The 21082-nt window shown below is 45.2% G+C and overlaps 1 protein-coding gene across 13 annotated transcripts in view; it reads right to left on the bottom strand.

Moving 5' to 3' along the window:
* Nucleotides 1-21082, bottom strand: part of MICAL2 (microtubule associated monooxygenase, calponin and LIM domain containing 2) — a 168218-nt gene that overhangs the window by 10298 nt on the left and 136838 nt on the right. For 12 of the 13 annotated variants that reach the window (XR_011362519.1, XM_069965047.1, XM_069965051.1 and 9 more), the window contains 3 exons: nucleotides 16226-16311; nucleotides 13258-13350; nucleotides 8738-8831 (listed from right to left, as the gene is read on the bottom strand). Coding sequence is in view for 12 of the 13 variants with exons in the window: in XM_069965047.1 (XP_069821148.1) it covers nucleotides 8738-8831; nucleotides 13258-13350; nucleotides 16226-16311 (273 nt within the window). In the remaining variant the exon portion in view is untranslated. Of the gene's footprint in view, nucleotides 1-3169; nucleotides 3759-8737; nucleotides 8832-13257; nucleotides 13351-16225; nucleotides 16312-21082 lie in introns of those variants that run through there. The other variant, XM_069965056.1, reaches the window with a different exon arrangement.

Genomic DNA, 21082 nt, shown 5'->3' with positions numbered 1-21082 from the left:
GGTCACAGGTACCAACCTCTGCCAGACACTTAAGAGATATCTAAAATTCCGCCTTTTATTATTTTAATATTATCGTCAGCAGATGGAATCGGATTTGTGACCGTTGGTTTCCTCTGCGTCACAGTACCGCCACCGCCAAGCAGGGGTTAATTGTGCGGTTAATGCATATTACTCTCATTTATCAGCGGCGCTCAGCTCTCATGTCCGCCTGGAAAGACACATCTCACAATTAGCCAAATGATCTGCAGCGTCCTGATCACCGGGAGACGGAGAGGACGGAATCATGGAAATAACATTACTGCTATATAGGAGGGGTGGAGGGGCGGTATGATATCACTCATGGAGAAGAGATGTAGTCTAGCAAATATCTAGCTATATCATCTATCTGTTATATATAAGTGCAGTTATCATGTATCTGTGGTTGTTATCATGTATTTGGGGCAGTTTTCAGGTATATGGAGGCTGTTATCATGTATCAGGGGTTGTAATCATGTATCTGGTGTAATTATCATACGTCGGGGGCTGTTATGTATTTGGGATTGTTATAATTTATCTTGGAGTTATTATCATATATCTCGGGACTGTTATAATGTATTTGATGGTTGCTATCATGTATCTGGGGTTGGTATATTGTATCTGGGGTTGTCATCATGTATCTGGGGGCTGTTATGTATCTGGGAGTTATTATCATGCAACTGGGGGCTGTTGTGTATAAGGGGGTTGTTATCATGTATCTGGGGGTTGTTATCAAATATCTGAGGATGTTATCATGTATCTGGGATTGTTATCATACTTCAGGGACTGTTATATATCTGGTGTTATAATATATCTTGTTTTTTTATCATATATATGGGGCTGTTATCATGTGTCTGAGATTGTTATCATGTATCTGGGGCCTGTATCAGTGGGTTATTATGTATATGGGGTTGTAGTCATGAATCTATCTACCTATCTCATATATATAAGTGCAGTAATCATTTATCTGGGGAAGCCATCATGTATCCTAAGCTGTTATCATGTATGTGGGGCTTTTATCAGGTTTCAGGTTGCTGTTATGTACCAGGGGTTGTTATCAGGTAACTGGGGTAGTTATCATGTATTTGGAATTGTTATAATTTATCATATAACTGGAGGATATCATTTCTGGGGGTTGTTATCATGTATTTGGGATTGTTATGCATCTAGGGATTGTTATCATATATCTGTGGTTGTTATCATGTATCTGTAGGTTGATATCGTGTATCTGGGCTGTATCAGGGGAGTGTTAACATTTATCTGGGACTGTTGTCATGTATCTGGGGGCTATCATATATCTGAAGGTTGCTATGTATCTACAGTTGTTATCATGTATCTGGGACTGCTATCATATATCTGGGGGTTGTTATATATTTGGGATCGTTATCATGTATCAGAGGGTTGTGATCATGTATCTGGGGGCTGTTTTCATGTATCGGGGATTGTTATCATGTATCTGGGTTATTCATCATTTTTCTTTTAGTTATTATCCTCTATCTGGGTTGTTATCATGTATCTGGGGCTTGTTATTTTTTGTCTTGTTATATTAAAAGGTTGTTATCATGTATCTGGGGCTGTTATCATGTATCAGGGGGTTGTTATTATGTGCCTTGGTGTTGTTATCATGTATCTGGGGGCTGTTATCATGTGTCTAGGTGTTTTCATCATGTATCAGATGGTTATCATATATCTGGGGATTTTTATTGTGTATCTGTGGTTTATCATATATCTTTGGGTTGTTGTCATGTATCTGGGGGTTGTTGTCATGTATCTGGGAGTTGTTATACCAGAAGGTTGTAAACATGTATCTGGGGGTTGTTGTCATGTATCTGGGGGGCTGTTATCATGTATCTGGGAATTGTTATCATATGTCTGGGGGTAGTTATCATGTATCAAAAGTTTATCATATATCTTTGGGTTGTAAACATGTATCTGGGGGCTGTTATCATGTATCCGAGGTTGTTATATGAGTAGGGGTTATCATGTATCAGAAGGTTGTTATCATATATCTTTGGGTTGTTATCATGTATCCCGGGGCTATTATGTATTTGGAGGCTGTTATCATATATCTGAGGATTGTTATCATGTATCTGAGGATTGTTATTGTGTATCTGGAACTGTTATCATGTATCTGGGGATGTTATCATATATTGGGGCTGTTATCATGTATCTGAGGGTTGTAATGCATGAGAGGATTGTTATCATATATCTTGTTATGTATCAGAAGGTTGTTTTTATATATCTAGGGGTTGCATGTATCAGAAGGTTATTATCATATATCTGGGGATTTTTATTGTGTATCTGGGGCTGTTATCATGTGTCAGGGTTGTTATCACGTATCAGGGGATGTACAATGGATATAAATATAGACACCTATTTTAAAATGCTAGATTTTTGTGATGTAAATAAATCAGACACAGATGAATCATTGCAGAAGTTTCCACCTTTAATGTCTCCTATAATCTGTACAATTCTATAGAAAAACAAACTGAAGTCTTCAAGAATGGGGAAAATGTGGCTGCAAAAATCTGCACCCCACTCCAATACTGTGCGGAAGTCTCTGTGGATTGATGATGGCATTCAGTCTCTCTGGGTAGGAATTATCAGTGTGGCACATCGAGACATCATTGCCGGTGCGGCACATCTAGACATCATTGCCGGTGCGGCACATCTAGACATCATTGCCGGTGCGGCACATCTAGACATCATTGCCGGTGCGGCACATCTAGACATCATTGCCGGTGTGGCACATCTAGACATCATTGCCGGTGCGGCACATCTAGACATCATTGCCGGTGCGGCACATCTAGACATCATTGCCGGTGTGGCACATCTAGACATCATTGCCGGTGTGGCACATCTAGACATCATTGCCGGTGTGGCACATCTAGACATCTTTTCTGGCATGGCACATCTAGACATTGTTGCTGGTGAGGCCCATCTAGACATCCTTACCAGTGTGGCATATCTAGACATCTTTGCCAAGATGGCACATCTATACAACTTTGCTGGCATGGCACATCTAGACAACTTTGCTGGCATGGCACATCTAGACACCCTTACCCATGTGGCACATCTAGACATGTTTGCTGCCATGGCACAGCTACACATCTTTGCGGGTGTGGCCCATCTAGACATCTTTGCCAGCGAGGCACATGTAGACATCTTTGCCAGCGAGGCACATGTAGACATCTTTGCCAGCGAGGCACATGTAGACATCTTTGCTGGTGTGGCACATGTAGACATCTTTGCCAGCGAGGCACATGTAGACATCTTTGCCAGCGAGGCACATGTAGACATCTTTGACCGCACTTTAAAATTAGTTTTAATTCTGTGTGATTGCGAGGGCATCTCCAGTGTACAGCGCCCCCATCAGGACAACCCACAGATTTCAGTTGGATTCAGCTTTCATCCTGCCCCTCTACCCCACAGCCCAGACATATGAGGAACACAGGAGATTGTGGTCCCATGCAGTACACAACCAGGACTTGTCAGGAATCCCTGCAGCTCCTGTAGTATAGCTGTAGCCTCCTGGATTATTTTTTTGCCTTTTCATCACTTTTTGCGGGGCGCCCAGTTCTTGGTGATGTCACTTGTGCCACATTTTATCCATTTCTTGGGGAGATGTCGTCACTGGGTTCCATGATGTAATAAATGCCTGGGAATGTTTTTCTACCCCCCTCCGGACTGACACCGTTCCGCAGCGAGAAGTGTTGTGAGGTGTTTACGGATCACGGCTTTTGCTGTAAAATGCAGAAAACGTCAGGAAAAGCCTCGTAGAGGAGCAGAACTTTATATGGGGTTACTCAGAATCCCTTTAAATGATGGCCGCCATGCACTGACTACTATGTAACATGAGGGTACATGTGTGATTGGCTGATTCTGAATACAACTACATCCCTATCCCCAGTTATAAGAGGCTGTTCACACTATTATTATCCTTGTATTGGATTTCAGTTGTTTTTCCATGGATTGGATGGAATTGTACAGATTATGGGTCACACTGAGGGTGGAAATAAATCTGCAAGGATTCTTCTTGCATGAGAAAAAACTGGTATTAAAACAGGGGTGTGTAGACTTGTTATATCCACTGTCATGTATCCACTGTCATGTATCCACTGTCTTAGGATATGTTCACACAACGTAGTTTTTTAATTAATCACGGACGTTTTTGCAATTTGTTATCATGTATCTGCGGCTTGTTTTCACGTATCTGGGGTTGTTATCATATATCTGGGGGTAATTATCATGTATCTGCGGCAGTTATTTATCTGGGGGTTGTCACATATTTGAGTCTGTTATCATGTATCTGGCAGTTCTTATCATCTATCAAGGTTGTTAATATGTATCTGGCTGTGGTTACCACGTATCAGTGTTCTTTTTTCATGTATATGGTGGTTGTTATTATGTATCAGGGGTTGGTATCATGTATCTTGGGGTTGTTATTATTTATCAGGGGTTGTTATCATGTATCAGGGATTGTTATCATGTATCTTGGGGTTGTTATTATTTATCAGGGGTTGTTATCATGTATCAGGGATTGTTATCATGTATCTTGGGGTTGTTATTATTTATCAGGGGTTGTTATCATGTATCAGGGATTGTTATCATGTATCTTGGGGTTGTTATTATTTATCAGGGGTTGTTATCATGTATCAGGGATTGTTATCATGTATCTTGGGGTTGTTATTATTTATCAGGGGTTGTTATCATGTATCAGGGATTGTTATCATGTATCTTGGGGTTGTTATTTATCAGGGGTTGTTATCATGTATCAGGGGTTGTTATCATGTATCTTGGGGTTGTTATTATTTATCAGGGGTTCTTATCATGTATCAGGGATTGTTATCATGTATCTTGGGGTTGTTATAATTTATCAGGGGTTGTTATCATGTATCAGGGGTTGTTATCATGTATCTTGGTGTTGTTATCATGTATCAGGGTTGTTATCATGTATCAGGGTTGTTATCATGTATCAGGGTTGTTATGTATCTGGCAGTTTTTATTATGTATTTGGGGTTCTTATCATGTATCTGATGGTTGTTATTGTATATCTGGCGGTTGTTATTGTATAGCTGGGGGCTGATATCATGTGTCAGGGGGTTGTTATCATATATCTGGCGGTTGTTATTATGTATCTGGGGTTGTTATCATGTATTTGGCAGTAGTTATCATGTATCAGGGTTGTTATCATGTATTTGGCAGTAGTTATCATGTATCAGGGTTGTTATCATGTATTTGGCAGTAGTTATCATGTATCAGGGTTGTTATCATGTATCTGGTGGTTGTTATTTTGTATCTGGGGCTGTTTTCATGTATCTGGCGGTTGTTATTGTATAGCTGGCCGTTGTTATCGTATAGCTGGGGGCTGATATCATGTATCAGGGAGTTCTTATCATATATCTGGCGGTTATTATCATATAGCTTGGGGGTTGTTATCATGTATCAGAGTTATAATAATGCATCAGGGGTTGTTATCATATATCTGGCGGTTATTATCGCATCGCTGGGGTTGTTGTTATGTATCTGAGGCTGATATCATGTATCAGGGGTCGATGCCGACATTGTGAGGTCACTTTCTCTAACAATCCACAGATGTGTAATCCATGAAGTATTGATGATTTGCTTAGTTACCAGCTCATTAGTTTATCACCTAATAATGTGAGTGTTATTGATCTTTTATCTGTTTTTTCCATCTATAATCGGCTTCTCTCAGGTCAGGAGGTCTCTGTGAATATACAGATCAGGTAATGGAGGAGGCATCAGGGTCCTAATGTCATTACTATATGATTGTTCTTTATTAGAAGGCTCAGGGGTCTCATCTCCGGGTATCCCAGGGGGCATCACCATTACATCTGTGATAGATCCATACACCAGGCTCAGGTTATAATCCCACAACTCCCTTCTGTAATGCCCTGACCACAGGTATAGCTGGGCACCAGTGTTGTGCCAGGGCGTCAATGCTGCATGTATGTGGCTATAAAGCTCCGTGCACAGAAAGGGCATTAATACCAACCATAGGCTCAATGGCAACACTGGGTACTGGGGGCACAGGTTATATGGCATGGATGGGTACTGGGGGCACAGGCTATATGGCATGGATGGGTACTGGGGCACAGGTTATATGGCATGGATGGGTACTGGGGGCGCAGGCTATATGGCATGGATGGGTACTGGGGGCACAGGCTATATGGCATGGATGGGTACTGGGGCACAGGTTATATGGCATGGATGGGTACTGGGGGCACAGGCTATATGGCATGGATGGGTACTGGGGCACAGGTTATATGGCATGGATGGGTACTGGGGGCACAGGCTATATGGCATGGATGGGTACTGGGGGCACAGGTTATATGGCATGGATGGGTTCTGGGGGCACAGGTTATATGGCATGGATGGGTTCTGGGGGCATTTTTGGTCTCTAGGTAAGCTGATCTTTAGGTGGGCACTGCTTTTCTATAGGTGGGCACTGATGGTCTATAGGCTGGCATGGCTGGTCTGATCTTTAGGTGGGCATTGCTGGTCTTTAGATGGGCACTGCTGGTCTTTTAGATGGGTAGCTCTGGACTGTAGGTGGGCTTTTCTATAAGTGGGCACTGCTGGTCTTTAGGTGGGCACTCTTGGTCTTTAGGTGGGCACTATAGGGATTAGATGGTACTAGGTATTTTGTGTAGTGTGCTATAGTTTGTGCCCACCTTATTCCTGCCATGATACAGAGGATGCACAAGAATTCGGACACTTGTATGTAAGTGCCAGTATTAGCTGTATGTAAGTGCCAGTATTAGCTGTATGTTAGTGCCAGTATTAGTTGTATGTTAGTGCCAGTATTAGCTGTATGTTAGTGCCAGTATTAGTTGTATGTTAGTGCCAGTATTAGTTGATGGTAGTGCCAGTATTAGCTGTATGTAAGTGCCAGTATTAGTTGTATGTTAGTGCCAGTATTAGCTGTATGTTAGTGCCAGTATTAGCTGTATGTTAGTGCCAGTATTAGCTGTATGTTAGTGCCAGTATTAGCTGTATGTTAGTGCCAGTATTAGTTGTATGTTAGTGCCAGTATTAGCTGTATGTTAGTGCCAGTATTAGCTGTATGTTAGTGCCAGTATTAGTTGTATGTTAGTGCCAGTATTAGCTGTATGTTAGTGCCAGTATTAGCTGTATGTAAGTGCCAGTATTAGCTGTATGTTAGTGCCAGTATTAGCTGTATGTTAGTGCCAGTATTAGCTGTATGTCAGTGCCAGTATTAGCTGTATGTCAGTGCCAGTATTAGCTGTATGTTAGTGCCAGTATTAGTTGTATGTTAGTGCCAGTATTAGCTGTATGTTAGTGCCAGTATTAGTTGTATGTTAGTGCCAGTATTAGCTGTATGTAAGTGCCAGTATTAGCTGTATGTTAGTGCCAGTATTAGCTGTATGTAAGTGCCAGTATTAGCTGTATGTTAGTGCCAGTATTAGTTGTATGTTAGTGCCAGTATTAGCTGTATGTTAGTGCCAGTATTAGTTGTATGTTAGTGCCAGTATTAGCTGTATGTTAGTGCCAGTATTAGCTGTATGTTAGTGCCAGTATTAGTTGTATGTTAGTGCCAGTATTAGCTGTATGTTAGTGCCAGTATTAGCTGTATGTTAGTGCCAGTATTAGCTGTATGTTAGTGCCAGTATTAGTTGTATGTTAGTGCCAGTATTAGCTGTATGTTAGTGCCAGTATTAGCTGTATGTCAGTGCCAGTATTAGCTGTATGTCAGTGCCAGTATTAGCTGTATGTTAGTGCCAGTATTAGTTGTATGTTAGTGCCAGTATTAGCTGTATGTTAGTGCCAGTATTAGCTGTATGTTAGTGCCAGTATTAGTTGTATGTTAGTGCCAGTATTAGCTGTATGTAAGTGCCAGTATTAGCTGTATGTTAGTGCCAGTATTAGTTGTATGTTAGTGCCAGTATTAGCTGTATGTAAGTGCCAGTATTAGCTGTATGTTAGTGCCAGTATTAGTTGTATGTAAGTGCCAGTATTAGCTGTATGTTAGTGCCAGTATTAGTTGTATGTTAGTGCCAGTATTAGCTGTATGTAAGTGCCAGTATTAGCTGTATGTTAGTGCCAGTATTAGTTGTATGTTAGTGCCAGTATTAGCTGTATGTTAGTGCCAGTATTAGCTGTATGTTAGTGCCAGTATTAGCTGTATGTAAGTGCCAGTATTAGTTGTATGTTAGTGCCAGTATTAGCTGTATGTAAGTGCCAGTATTAGTTGTATGTTGGTGCCAGTATTAGCTGTATGTAAGTGCCAGTATTAGCTGTATGTTAGTGCCAGTATTAGTTGTATGTTAGTGCCAGTATTAGCTGTATGTTAGTGCCAGTATTAGCTGTATGTTAGTGCCAGTATTAGCTGTATGTAAGTGCCAGTATTAGCTGTATGTTAGTGCCAGTATTAGTTGTATGTTAGTGCCAGTATTAGCTGTATGTTAGTGCCAGTATTAGCTGTATGTTAGTGCCAGTATTAGCTGTATGTTAGTGCCAGTATTAGCTTTATGTTAGTGCCAGTATTAGCTGTATGTAAGTGCCAGTATTAGCTGTATGTTAGTGCCAGTATTAGTTGATGGTAGTGCCAGTATTAGCTGTATGTTAGTGCCAGTATTAGCTGTATGTTAGTGCCAGTATTAGTTGATGGTAGTGCCACTATTACTAAGATGTCCGCCTGCCCCCAATAACCCAACACGAGGCCTCCTGGCAGATTTACCTGTCTCTCCTCGCAGAGCCTTCTCCAGCTTGATGCCCTGGATGTCAAGTGCTCGCTGCTTCTCTTCAGTCTCCTGGAGCTGACGCTGGATTGTCTGCGGGAAGAAAGCTTCATTACAAAGTGCCGAAACACAATGGTTCCAGGCCCCCCAGAGACCACTGGTTATCTGCCCCCCCCCCCCCCCACCACCAGACACATCTGTACATTTCACTGTTGTGCCCGCTCTCTGTCCGGATATCAGACATAAGAAGTGACATGTAGATCTGATTGGTAATGGGATTCATCCTTCTTCACTTTGTGTTTCCCTCTTTATGTCCTCTGCTTCCTGTCAGTGAATGGAAGATTTGTGGGGGGGTTTTGCCGATAGGTTCCAATGCATGCATTCCGCTTCCCATTGTTTTCATAGGGATATAACACCACAGTTCACACTACAGGGCAGTTTTTTATTTGATCTATGCAGAATCTGAATTGGATCTCCAGCAACCACGGCCAACATAGTATACTGCAAATCCACAGCACAAACCTGGATCTCAGCAAGGATTGTGCTGGTCAATCATGTGACAGCACCTCCATACTTCTGTGATAGATCACGTCAGGGGCGTAGCGAGGCTTCACGGGGCCCCATAGCAAAAAATTTTAAGGGGCCCCCCTCCCCTAAGCACAACACAAAGCACTGTGTGTATATAATATCTATCTATATATATCTGCTTTACTGCTGGTGTACTGATAACCCCTGACCTCTGCACATTTTCCTTTCCTACTTGATTGTCAGCTGGAGAACAGAGGTCAGGGGTTATCTGAGCAGTGAAACAGAGATCTCAGTCTTCTGCTTGTTAACCCTTTTTTTGTGTTGCAGCATGTAAGTAAACATTGGGTCGCTTACACGCTGCAATACATAAGTGGTTAAGCAGAAGGACACACACTCTTACCTTCCCCTCCGGGCCCGCCTCCTTCACGGGCCCCATAGCAACTGCCTACCCTGCCTCTATGGTAGCTACGCCCATGGATCACGTGAGGTCCATACATGCAGAGATAGTAAAAATGAAGGTGTAGATTTACTGTACATAAGCAGAGATAGCGACCTTGGCACCCTTATAGCTGGAACCTCCTATGGTTGGAACACCTATAGCTGGAACCTCCTATAGCTGTTGCCTCTATTGCTGACACCCCTATAGCTGGCACCCTTATAGTTGGTACTCCTATAGCTGACACTCCTGTAGCTGGTGCCTCTATAGCTGGCAATTCCAATGGCTAGCAACTCTAAAGCTGACACCCCTATAGTTGGCACCCCTATAGCTTGCAAACCTGCCCCAGTATTCCAGCAGATATTTGGCTGACGCTCCCTATCTTCCTCCACAAGGACACAGCTGGCACCTCTATCATTAACACCCCCATAGCTGGTACCCCTAAAACTGGCACTCCCTATAACTGACACCTCCAATAGCTGACACCCCTACAGCTCACACCCATATAGTTGGCCCTCCTATAGCTGACACCTCTATAGCTGACACTCCTATAGTTGGCCCTCCTATACCTGGCACCCATATAGTTGGCACCCCTATGGTTGGCCCTCCTATGGTTGGCACTCCTATGGTTGGCACCCCTACGGTTGACCCTCCTATAGTTGGCACCCCTATGGTTGGCCCTCCTATACCTGGCACCCCTATAGTTGGCCCTCTGATAGCTTGCACCCCTATAGTTGGCCCTCCTATACCTAGCACCCCTATGGTTGGGCCTCCTATACCTAGCACCCCTATGATTGGCCCACCTATAGCTGGCACCTCTATGGCAGATATTTGGCTGCCGCTCCCTATCTTTTCCTCCACAAGGACGCAGGAGCAGGGCTGGCAGCAAAGAATCCGCTTTCCTGTAATTGCTTAAAATGAATGGTTGACTGTCCATGACTGCGTCCGACATTGTGCCAGCTGGGGGGACTGTGCCGGTGGTACAGATGGACAGACGGTACCCCTCCCCTCCCCCTCCCCGGGCAGCCAGCGCTCTCTCTCCTTTACAACCTTCCTCCGGTAATAATAATTTTCGAGCTGTTGTAATCCGGTGTAAAAGATGTGAAAGCTTCAGAGACCTTGGAGAACAATGCGTGCGCCACGGAGCAAAATTCCTGACAAACACGTCCATTATTAGAGTTACAAAGTTAAGTGTTATCTTTCATCCCGAGGACCGACTGACAGTCCTGTTATTTACACTCACAAATTATTTCTATGGGAAGAAGTCATAAAAATTCCATTAAAAAGGGGAAAAAAGATAAGTGCAACCATCTGCAGATGATGCTTCACTAAGAAAACTGAGCTGCAAACCTCCCTGTATATAAGAGCAATGCACAGTATCACTTCTGCATATATACAGTGCACAGTACCACTTCTGCATATATACAGTGCAAAGTACCACTTCTGCATATATACAGTGCACAGTACCACTTCTGCATATATACAGTGCACAGTACCACTTCTGCATATATACAGTGAACAGTACCACTTCTGCATATATACAGTGCACAGTACCACTTCTGCATATATACAGTGCACAGTACCACTTCTGCATATATACAGTGCACAGTACCACTTCTGCATATATACAGTGAACAGTACCACTTCTGCATATATACAGTGCACCGTACCACTTCTGTATATATACAGTGCACAGTACTACTTCTGTATATATACAGTGCACAGTACTACTTCTGCATATATACAGTGCACAGTACCACTTCTGCATATATATATATATATATATATATATATATATATATATATATATATACACACACACACAGTGCACAGTACCACTTCTCTTATTCTGTATATATGGATATTGCACAGTACCACTTCTGCATATATACAGTGCACAGTACCACTTCTGCATATATACAGTGCACAGTACCACTTCTCCTGTCCTGTATGCTGGGTGTAATCCTCAGTATATATACAGTGCACAGTACCACTTCTCCTGTCCTGTATGCTGGGTGTAATCCTCAGTGTATTATATATACAGTGCACAGTACCACTTCTCCTGTCCTGTATGCTGGGTGTAATCCTCAGTATATATTATATATATATACAGTGCACAGTACCACTTCTCCTATCCTGTATGCTGGGGTGTAATCCTCAGTGTATATACATATATACAGTGCAAAGTACCACTTCTCCTGTACTGTATGCTGGGTGTAATCCTCAGTGTATATATATATATATATATATATACACAGTGCACAGTACCACTTCCCCTGTCCTGTATGCTGGGTGTAATCCTCAGTATATATATACACAGTACACAGTACCACTTCCTCTGTATATAAGGACAGTGCACAGTACCACTTCTGTATATAAGGACAGTGCACAGTACCACTTCCTCTGTATATAAGGACAGTGCACAGTACCACTTCCTCTGTATATAAGGACAGTGCACAGTACCACTTCTTCTGTATATAAGGACGGTGCACAGTAGCACTTGTCCTGTATATAAGGAGGGTGCACAGTACCACTTCTCCTGTATATAAGGACAGTGTACAGTACCACTTCTTCTGTATATAAGGACAGTGCACAGTACCACTTCTGTATATAAGGACAGTGCACAGTACCACTTCTTCTGTATATAAGGACAGTGCACAGTACCACTTCTCCTGTATATAAGGACAGTGCACAGTACCACTTCCTCTGTATATAAGGACAGTGCACAGTACCACTTCCTCTGTATATAAGGACAGTGCACAGTACCACTTCCTCTGTATGTAAGGACAGTGCACAGTACCACTTCCTCTGTATATAAGGACAGTGCACAGTACCACTTCCTCTGTATATAAGGACAGTGCACAGTACCACTTCCTCTGTATATAAGGACAGTGCACAGTACCACTTCTGTATATAAGGACAGTGCACAGTACCACTTCTGTATATAAGGACAGTGCACAGTACCACTTCCTCTGTATATAAGGACAGTGCACAGTACCACTTCTCCTGTATATAAGGACAGTGCACAGTACCACTTCTCCTGTATATAAGGACAGTGTACAGTACCACTTCCTCTGTATATAAGGACAGTGCACAGTACCACTTCTGTATATAAGGACAGTGCACAGTACCACTTCCTCTGTATATAAGGACAGTGCACAGTACCACTTCTCCTGTATATAAGGACAGTGCACAGTACCACTTCTCCTGTATATAAGGACAGTGCACAGTACCACTTCTTCTGTATATAAGGACAGTGCACAGTACCACTTCCTCTGTATATAAGGACAGTGCACAGTACCACTTCCTCTGTATATAAGGACAGTGCACAGTACCACTTCTCCTGTATATAAGGACAGTGCACAGTACCACTTCCTCTGTATATAAGGACAGTGCACAGTACCACTTCTTCTGTATATAAGGACAGTGCACAGTACCACTTCCTCTATATAAGGACAGTGCACAGTACCACTTCTCCTGTATATAAGGACAGTGCACAGTACCACTTCCTCTGTATATAAGGACAGTGCACAGTAGCACTTCCCTTGGACTCACCTGGGCTTTGTGCAGCCTCTTGAGCTCCTCCTGCTTGGCTCGCATCCTGGCTTCCCGTTCTATCTTCCTCTGCTGTTTGGAGGCTCGGGTGCTCTGAGGGGACACGAGGGGTTAATCCTACTGATACATTGTAATTCTACTGGATAAATAATAACATTCCATAGGACAGAGACCACTCAGGGGGGGTCACAATCTCCTGCATTGGTTGGGTGGTGGTGCCATCCTACAGGTGGAGAGGACGTCATTCAGGACCTGGGAAAGCTGGGTGACAACCGCTATAGGAGCTGCACTAGAGATAGATAGGATGACTCCTCTATTAGGACAATATAATGAGATTGCTATTTAAAGGGGAACTCCAGCGATTTTGTTTTTCCTTTCAAATCAGCTGGTGTCAGAAAGTTATACATATTTGTAATTTACTCCTATTAAAAAAGCTCCAGTCTGCCAGTACTTATCAACTGCTGTATGTCCTGCAGGAAGTAGTGTATTCTTCCAGTCTGACACAGTGCTCTCTGCTGCCACCTCTGTCCATGTCAGGAACTGTCCAGAGCAGCAGCAAATCCCCATAGAAAACCTCTCCTGCTCTGGACAGAGGTGGCAGCAGAGAGCACTGTGTCAGACTGGAAAGAAAACACCACTTCCTGCAGGACATACAGCAGCTGATAAGTACTGGAAGACTGAAGATTTTTAAATAGAAGTCAATTACAAATCTATATAACTTTCTGACACCAGCTGATTTGAAAGAAAAAAAAAATCACTGGAGTTTCTCTTTAAAGGGGTTATCCAGGATTAGAAAAAGCACAGCTACTTTCTAGCAGATGCAGCCCCACTCCTGCCCTCAGGTTGTGTGTGGTATTACAATTCAGCTGCTGAGTTTATAACAGAGTTTTTTCCGGTAGACAACAGCCCTGTTTTTCTTAGTGTGGACAGCCCCTTTAAAGAGGTACTCCGTCATGTCTCAAGGCAGCTCAGCCCAGGAAGCGGCAGAGGGACAGGAGAACGGGGCGGCACGATTCGGGACCCGGTGCTGGAACTGGGGAGGTAAGTGGCCGTCGGCATCTATATCCACCCCCTTCCCGGCCGTACACAGAAAATACCCCTGGCCCGGAGTACCCCTTTAAGCCATTGTCTAGTAGGATCTATCCCCTGATCTGCAGCCTGAGCTCATCTCCCCCATTGACACTATGATCTCGCTGCTCAGCAATAACATGGCAGCCATTGTGCCTCCGCCGCTCATCTTCCGCCTTTCGAGGCTAATTCTCCGTTTATGGTAGAGGAGTCCAGACTCCTCAGCTCCCGACCTCCTGCCAAATCGGGATGTACTGAGCGGTTCAGGGAGGCGATCCAGAAGCCGCCGCCGCTGTCCTGGAGCCATTACAAGTCAGCAGGGCGGAGGCGACAAAGCGGCAGAACTGATCCGGCTACTGGATCCTGAGCGCCCAGAGCGGCCGGGCCTCTAATCTTCCAGGGACCTTGTATATTGTCGGCCACGCTGAGGCCAGGCGTGACGCGCACAAGTCCTATTACTTATTTCTCTCTATAGTGTAACGCAAATGTTCTATTGTGCCTCCTGCTCTGCTTCCTTGCTAATCCCGTTAACCTTGGGCTAATGTTACGGATAAACGGCAAAGCAACAGCACCACCAGCTGGCTGCAAGACGGTACTGCATGTGTCCCCAAAGATTGAGGATTAAAGGGAATATGCAGAGTTTTGTAGTGCCTTGGCCTAAAGTGGCTGATAACAGAGGACAACATATTGTATTCACATGCAGTTTGAATGGAGATGAGACGCTCTGCAGAGTTACAGGGTCGACTGCGTTACTGTAAAGCTGCTTGGCCTCCTGTTGGGTTATGGAGCTGACTGGAGTGATGGAGGGTCTCTGCCATCTCATGCGGGGGTCACCCATAATACAGTCTTCTCTCTGTGCTGCTTATAGTACGAACCTGGAGAACCCCTAATATGGTGCCACATGACTGCCAGGAGCCTTGGGCCCAGATCTGACAATGACCGCCAGCAGTGAAGAGGTTAAAGCAGCAGGAAGATACAGGGCTGCATTAACCCTTTCAGTCTCTGCTGCCATATGGATTCACTAGTGATTATATACAAGAATCCTCCCATTCATTGTCATCCTGAAAACGTGTGAGTATGAGCTCTAGGGAAATGGTCTGCAATTCTATCCAGTGTAGACAATGCTCTGTGAGCTCCAGACTGATACATTGTACATAGCTAGTCCTGCTCTCAGCTGTATCCAGTGCAGACAATGCTCTGTGAGCTCCAGACTGATACATTGTACATAGCTAGTCCTGCTCTCAGCTGTATCCAGTGCAGACAATGCTCTGTGAGCTCCAGACTGATACATTCCTGCTCTCAGCTGTATCCAGTGTAAAAAATGCTCTGTGAGCTCTACAGCCTGAATCACAAACTAATACATTGTTGTAAACGACTACAGATTTGTATCTGCTGCTCATGTGTTTAGCTTACAGAGCATTGTCTACACTGGATACAGCTGAGAGCAGGACTAGCTGTGTACAATGTATTAGGCCGGAGCTCACAGAGCATTGTCTACACTGGATACAGAGCAGGACTAGCTATGTACAATGTATCAGTCTGGAGCTCACAGAGCATTGTCTACACTGGATACAGCTGAGAGCAGGACTAGCTATGTACAATGTATCAGTCTGGAGCTCACAGAGTATTGTCTACACTGGATACAGCTGAGAGCAGGACTAGCTATGTACAATGTATCAGTCTGGAGCTCACAGAGCATTGTCTACACTGGATACAGCTGAGAGCAGGACTAGCTATGTACAATGTATCAGTCTGGAGCTCACAGAGCATTGTCTGCACTGGATACAGCTGAGAGCAGGACTAGCTATGTACAATGTATCAGTCTGGAGCTCACAGAGCATTGTCTACACTGGATACCATTTCCCCCAGTGTTACCAGTTATAATATTCGGTGTTATTACCTTATATACCAGGGATTGCCTCCTCCCGCCTTCCTCATCGGATGAGCTGTGGTAATTCTCGGATTTTGTTGCTCTGACGTCTTTCTCTGTAATATAAAGAATATGTGAGTCCTTCGGCCCTCCTGTCCTCCTCATCCATCTCCTGGCAGCACAGGCCTCACTAGTGACACCTAGAGGTTACTGTATGTACAGACAATGACCCCCTGGCACTGGGCTCCCCACCTGCTGATCATGATGGATCCACAAGGAGAGACCCCATCCCTAATTACAGAGGTTCTGTATCTTATAGATGATTGTGGCTCGCCCGCTCGCCCGCCATACATCCCTAATTACAGAGGTTCTGTATCTTATAGATGATTGTGGCTCGCCCGCCATGTTATAGATGATTGTGGCTCGCCCGCCATGTTATAGATGATTGTGGCCCGCCTGCTCGCCCGCCATACATCCCTAATTACAGAGGTTCTGTATCTTATAGATGATTGTGGCTCGCCCGCTCGCCCGCCATACATCCCTAATTACAGAGGTTCTGTATCTTATAGATGATTGTGGCTCACCCGCCATGTTATAGATGATTGTGGCTCACCCGCCATGTTATAGATGATTGTGGCTCACCCGCCATGTTATAGATGATTGTCGCCCGCTCGCCCACCATACATCCCTAATTACAGAGGTTCTGTATCTTATAGATGATTGTGGCCCGCTCGCCCGCCATACATCCCTAATTACAGAGGTTCTGTATGTTATAGATGATTGTGGCTCGCCCGCTCGCCCGCCCGCCATACATCCCTAATTACAGAGGTTCTGTATCTTATAGATGATTGTGGCTCGCCCGCCATGTTATAGATGATTGTGGCCCGCCTGCTCGCCCGCCATACATCCCTAATTACAGAGGTTCTGTATCTTATAGATGATTGTGGCTCACCCGCCATGTTATAGATGATTGTGGCTCACCCGCCATGTTATAGATGATTGTCGCCCGCTCGCCCACCATACATCCCTAATTACAGAGGTTCTGTATCTTATAGATGATTGTGGCCCGCTCGCCCGCCATACATCCCTAATTACAGAGGTTCTGTATGTTATAGATGATTGTGGCTCGCCCGCTCGCCCGCCCGCCATACATCCCTAATTACAGAGGTTCTGTATCTTATAGATGATTGTGGCTCGCCCGCCATGTTATAGATGATTGTGGCTCGCCCGCCATGTTATAGATGATTGTGGCCCGCCTGCTCGCCCGCCATACATCCCTAATTACAGAGGTTCTGTATCTTATAGATGATTGTGGCTCGCCCGCTCGCCCGCCATACATCCCTAATTACAGAGGTTCTGTATCTTATAGATGATTGTGGCTCGCCCGCTCGCCCGCCATACATCCCTAATTACAGAGGTTCTGTATCTTATAGATGATTGTGGCTCACCCGCCATGTTATAGATGATTGTGGCTCACCCGCCATGTTATAGATGATTGTGGCTCACCCGCCATGTTATAGATGATTGTCGCCCGCTCGCCCACCATACATCCCTAATTACAGAGGTTCTGTATCTTATAGATGATTGTGGCTCGCCCGCTCGCCCGCCATACATCCCTAATTACAGAGGTTCTGTATGTTATAGATGATTGTGGCTCGCCCGCTCGCCCGCCCGCCATACATCCCTAATTACAGAGGTTCTGTATCTTATAGATGATTGTGGCTCGCCCGCCATGTTATAGATGATTGTGGCTCACCCGCCATGTTATAGATGATTGTGGCCCGCTCGCTCGCCATACATCCCTAATTACAGAGGTTCTGTATCTTATAGATGATTGTGGCCCGCCCGCTCGCCCGCCATACATCCCTAATTACAGAGGTTCTGTATCTTATAGATGATTGTGGCTCGCCCGCCATACATCCCTAATTACAGAGGTTCTGTATCTTATAGATGATTGTGGCTCGCCCGCTCGCCCGCCATGTTATAGATGATTGTGGCTCGCCCGCCATACATCCCTAATTACAGAGGTTCTGTATGTTATAGATGATTGTGGCTCGCCCGCTCGCCCGCCATACATGCCTAATTACAGAGGTTCTGTATCTTATAGATGATTGTGGCTCGCCCGCTCGCCCGCCATACATCCCTAATTACAGAGGTTCTGTATGTTATAGATGATTGTGGCTCGCCCGCTCGCCCGCCCGCCATACATCCCTAATTACAGAGGTTCTGTATCTTATAGATGATTGTGGCTCGCCCGCCATGTTATAGATGATTGTGGCTCACCCGCCATGTTATAGATGATTGTGGCCCGCTCGCTCGCCATACATCCCTAATTACAGAGGTTCTGTATCTTATAGATGATTGTGGCTCGCCCGCTCGCCCGCCATACATCCCTAATTACAGAGGTTCTGTATCTTATAGATGATTGTGGCCCGCCCGCTCGCTCGCCATACATCCCTAATTACAGAGGTTCTGTATCTTATAGATGATTGTGGCCCGCCCGCTCGCCCGCCATACATCCCTAATTACAGAGGTTCTGTATCTTATAGATGATTGTGGCTCGCCCGCCATACATCCCTAATTACAGAGGTTCTGTATCTTATAGATGATTGTGGCTCGCCCGCTCGCCCGCCATGTTATAGATGATTGTGGCTCGCCCGCCATACATCCCTAATTACAGAGGTTCTGTATGTTATAGATGATTGTGGCTCGCCCGCTCGCCCGCCATACATGCCTAATTACAGAGGTTCTGTATCTTATAGATGATTGTGGCTCGCCCGCTCGCCCGCCATACATCCCTAATTACAGAGGTTCTGTATCTTATAGATGATTGTGGCTCGCCCGCTCGCCCGCCATACATCCCTAATTACAGAGGTTCTGTATGTTATAGATGATTGTGGCTCGCCCGCTCGCCCGCCATACATCCCTAATTACAGAAGTTCTGTATCTTATAGATGATTGTGGCTCGCCCGCCCGCCCGCCATACATCCCTAATTACAGAGGTTCTGTATCTTATAGATGATTGTGGCTCGCCCGCTCGCCCGCCATACATCCCTAATTACAGAGGTTCTGTATCTTATAGATGATTGTGGCTCGCCCGCTCGCCCGCCATGTTATATATGATTGTGGCTCGCCCGCCATACATCCCTAATTACAGAGGTTCTGTATGTTATAGATGATTGTGGCCCGCTCGCCCGCCATACATGCCTAATTACAGAGGTTCTGTATCTTATAGATGATTGTGGCTCGCCCGCCATACATCCCTAATTACAGAGGTTCGGTATCTTATAGATGATTGTGGCTCGCCCGCTCGCCCGCCATACATCCCTAATTGTACGTGCAATGGTCTCTGCCAGCTCTTAACCAGATTAGCCTCATACATCTCTGCCGTCTGGCACCGCTACGCTACATGACATCTGCTGCGCGGCGTCACCGTGTCTGCCCCATCTTTACAACCAGAAATGTAACAGCAGCAAATGGGCGGCGACGCAGCGCTGCAAACAGGTCACTTTACTGCCGGCAAAACACATTAACAACAGCTTTATTACTATGTGTTATAGATATGTGCCGGGACGAGCTAGAAGATGGCGGGGAGGGGGAGAACGACGTGGGGGCGGTGAGTAGGTGGGAATTCCCCTTTAAATAACAAAATACATCAGGGAGTGGCAGATAGTTACAAGACTATGCAGGGTTATAGTGCAGCCATTAATGCTTGTGTTTGAGGTGGGAGCGATGTGCTGCAAAACTAGAGGAGGATGTGCTGCAAAACTAGGAGAATGATGTGCTGCAAAACTAGGGGAGGATGTGCTGCAAAACTAGGAGAGTGATGTGCTGCAAAACTAGGGGAGGATGTGCTGCAAAACTAGGAGAGTGATGTGCTGCAAAACTAGGAGAGTGATGTGCTGCAAAACTAGGGGAAGATGTGCTGCAAAACTAGGGGAAGATGTGCTGCAAAACTAGGGGAGTGATGTGCTACAAAACTAGGGGAGTGATGTGCTGCAAAACTAGGGGAGTGATGTGCTGCAAAACTAGGGAGTGATGTGCTGCAAAACTAGGGGGAGTGATGTGCTGCAAAACTAGGGGAAGATGTGCTGCAAAACTAGGGGAAGATGTGCTGCAAAACTAGGGGAGTGATGTGCTGCAAAACTAGGGGAGTGATGTGCTGCAAAACTAGGGGGAGTGATGTGCTGCAAAACTAGGGGAAGATGTGCTGCAAAACTAGGGGAAGATGTGCTGCAAAACTAGGGGAAGATGTGCTGCAAAACTAGGGGAGTGATGTGCTGCAAAACTAGGGGGGGGATGTGCTGCAAAACTAGGGGGGGGATGTGCTGCAAAACTCGGGGGGGGGGGGGTGCTGCAAAACTAGGGGAGGATGTGCTGCAAAACTAGGGGGGGGGATGTGCTGCAAAACTGGGGTGGGTGGGAGATGTGCTGCAAAACTAAGGGAGGATGTGCTGCAAAACTAGGGGAGTGATGTGCTGCAAAACTAGGGGGGGGGATGTGCTGCAAAACTCGGGGGGGGTGCTGCAAAACTAGGGGAGGATGTGCTGCAAAACTAGGGGAGGATGTGCTGCAAAACTAGGGGAGGATGTGCTGCAAAACTAGGGGAGGGGATGTGCTGCAAAACTGGGGGGGGGATGTGCTGCAAAACTGGGGTGGGTGGGAGATGTGCTGCAAAACTAAGGGAGGATGTGCTGCAAAACTAGGGGAGGATGTGCTGCAAAACTAGGGGAGGATGTGCTGCAAAACTAGGGGAGTGATGTGCTGCAAAACTAAGGGAGTGATGTGCTGCAAAACTAAGGGAATGATGTGCTGCAAAACTAGGGGGAGTGATCTGCTGCAAAACTAGAGGAGGATGTGCTGCAAAACTAGGGGGGGGGGGGATGT

The sequence above is a fragment of the Dendropsophus ebraccatus genome, chromosome 4, assembly GCF_027789765.1.
Source record: "Dendropsophus ebraccatus isolate aDenEbr1 chromosome 4, aDenEbr1.pat, whole genome shotgun sequence".
NCBI lineage: Eukaryota > Metazoa > Chordata > Amphibia > Anura > Hylidae > Dendropsophus > Dendropsophus ebraccatus.
The sequence above is the reverse complement of the archived record's forward strand: the minus strand, read 5'-3'. Positions and strand labels throughout refer to the sequence as shown.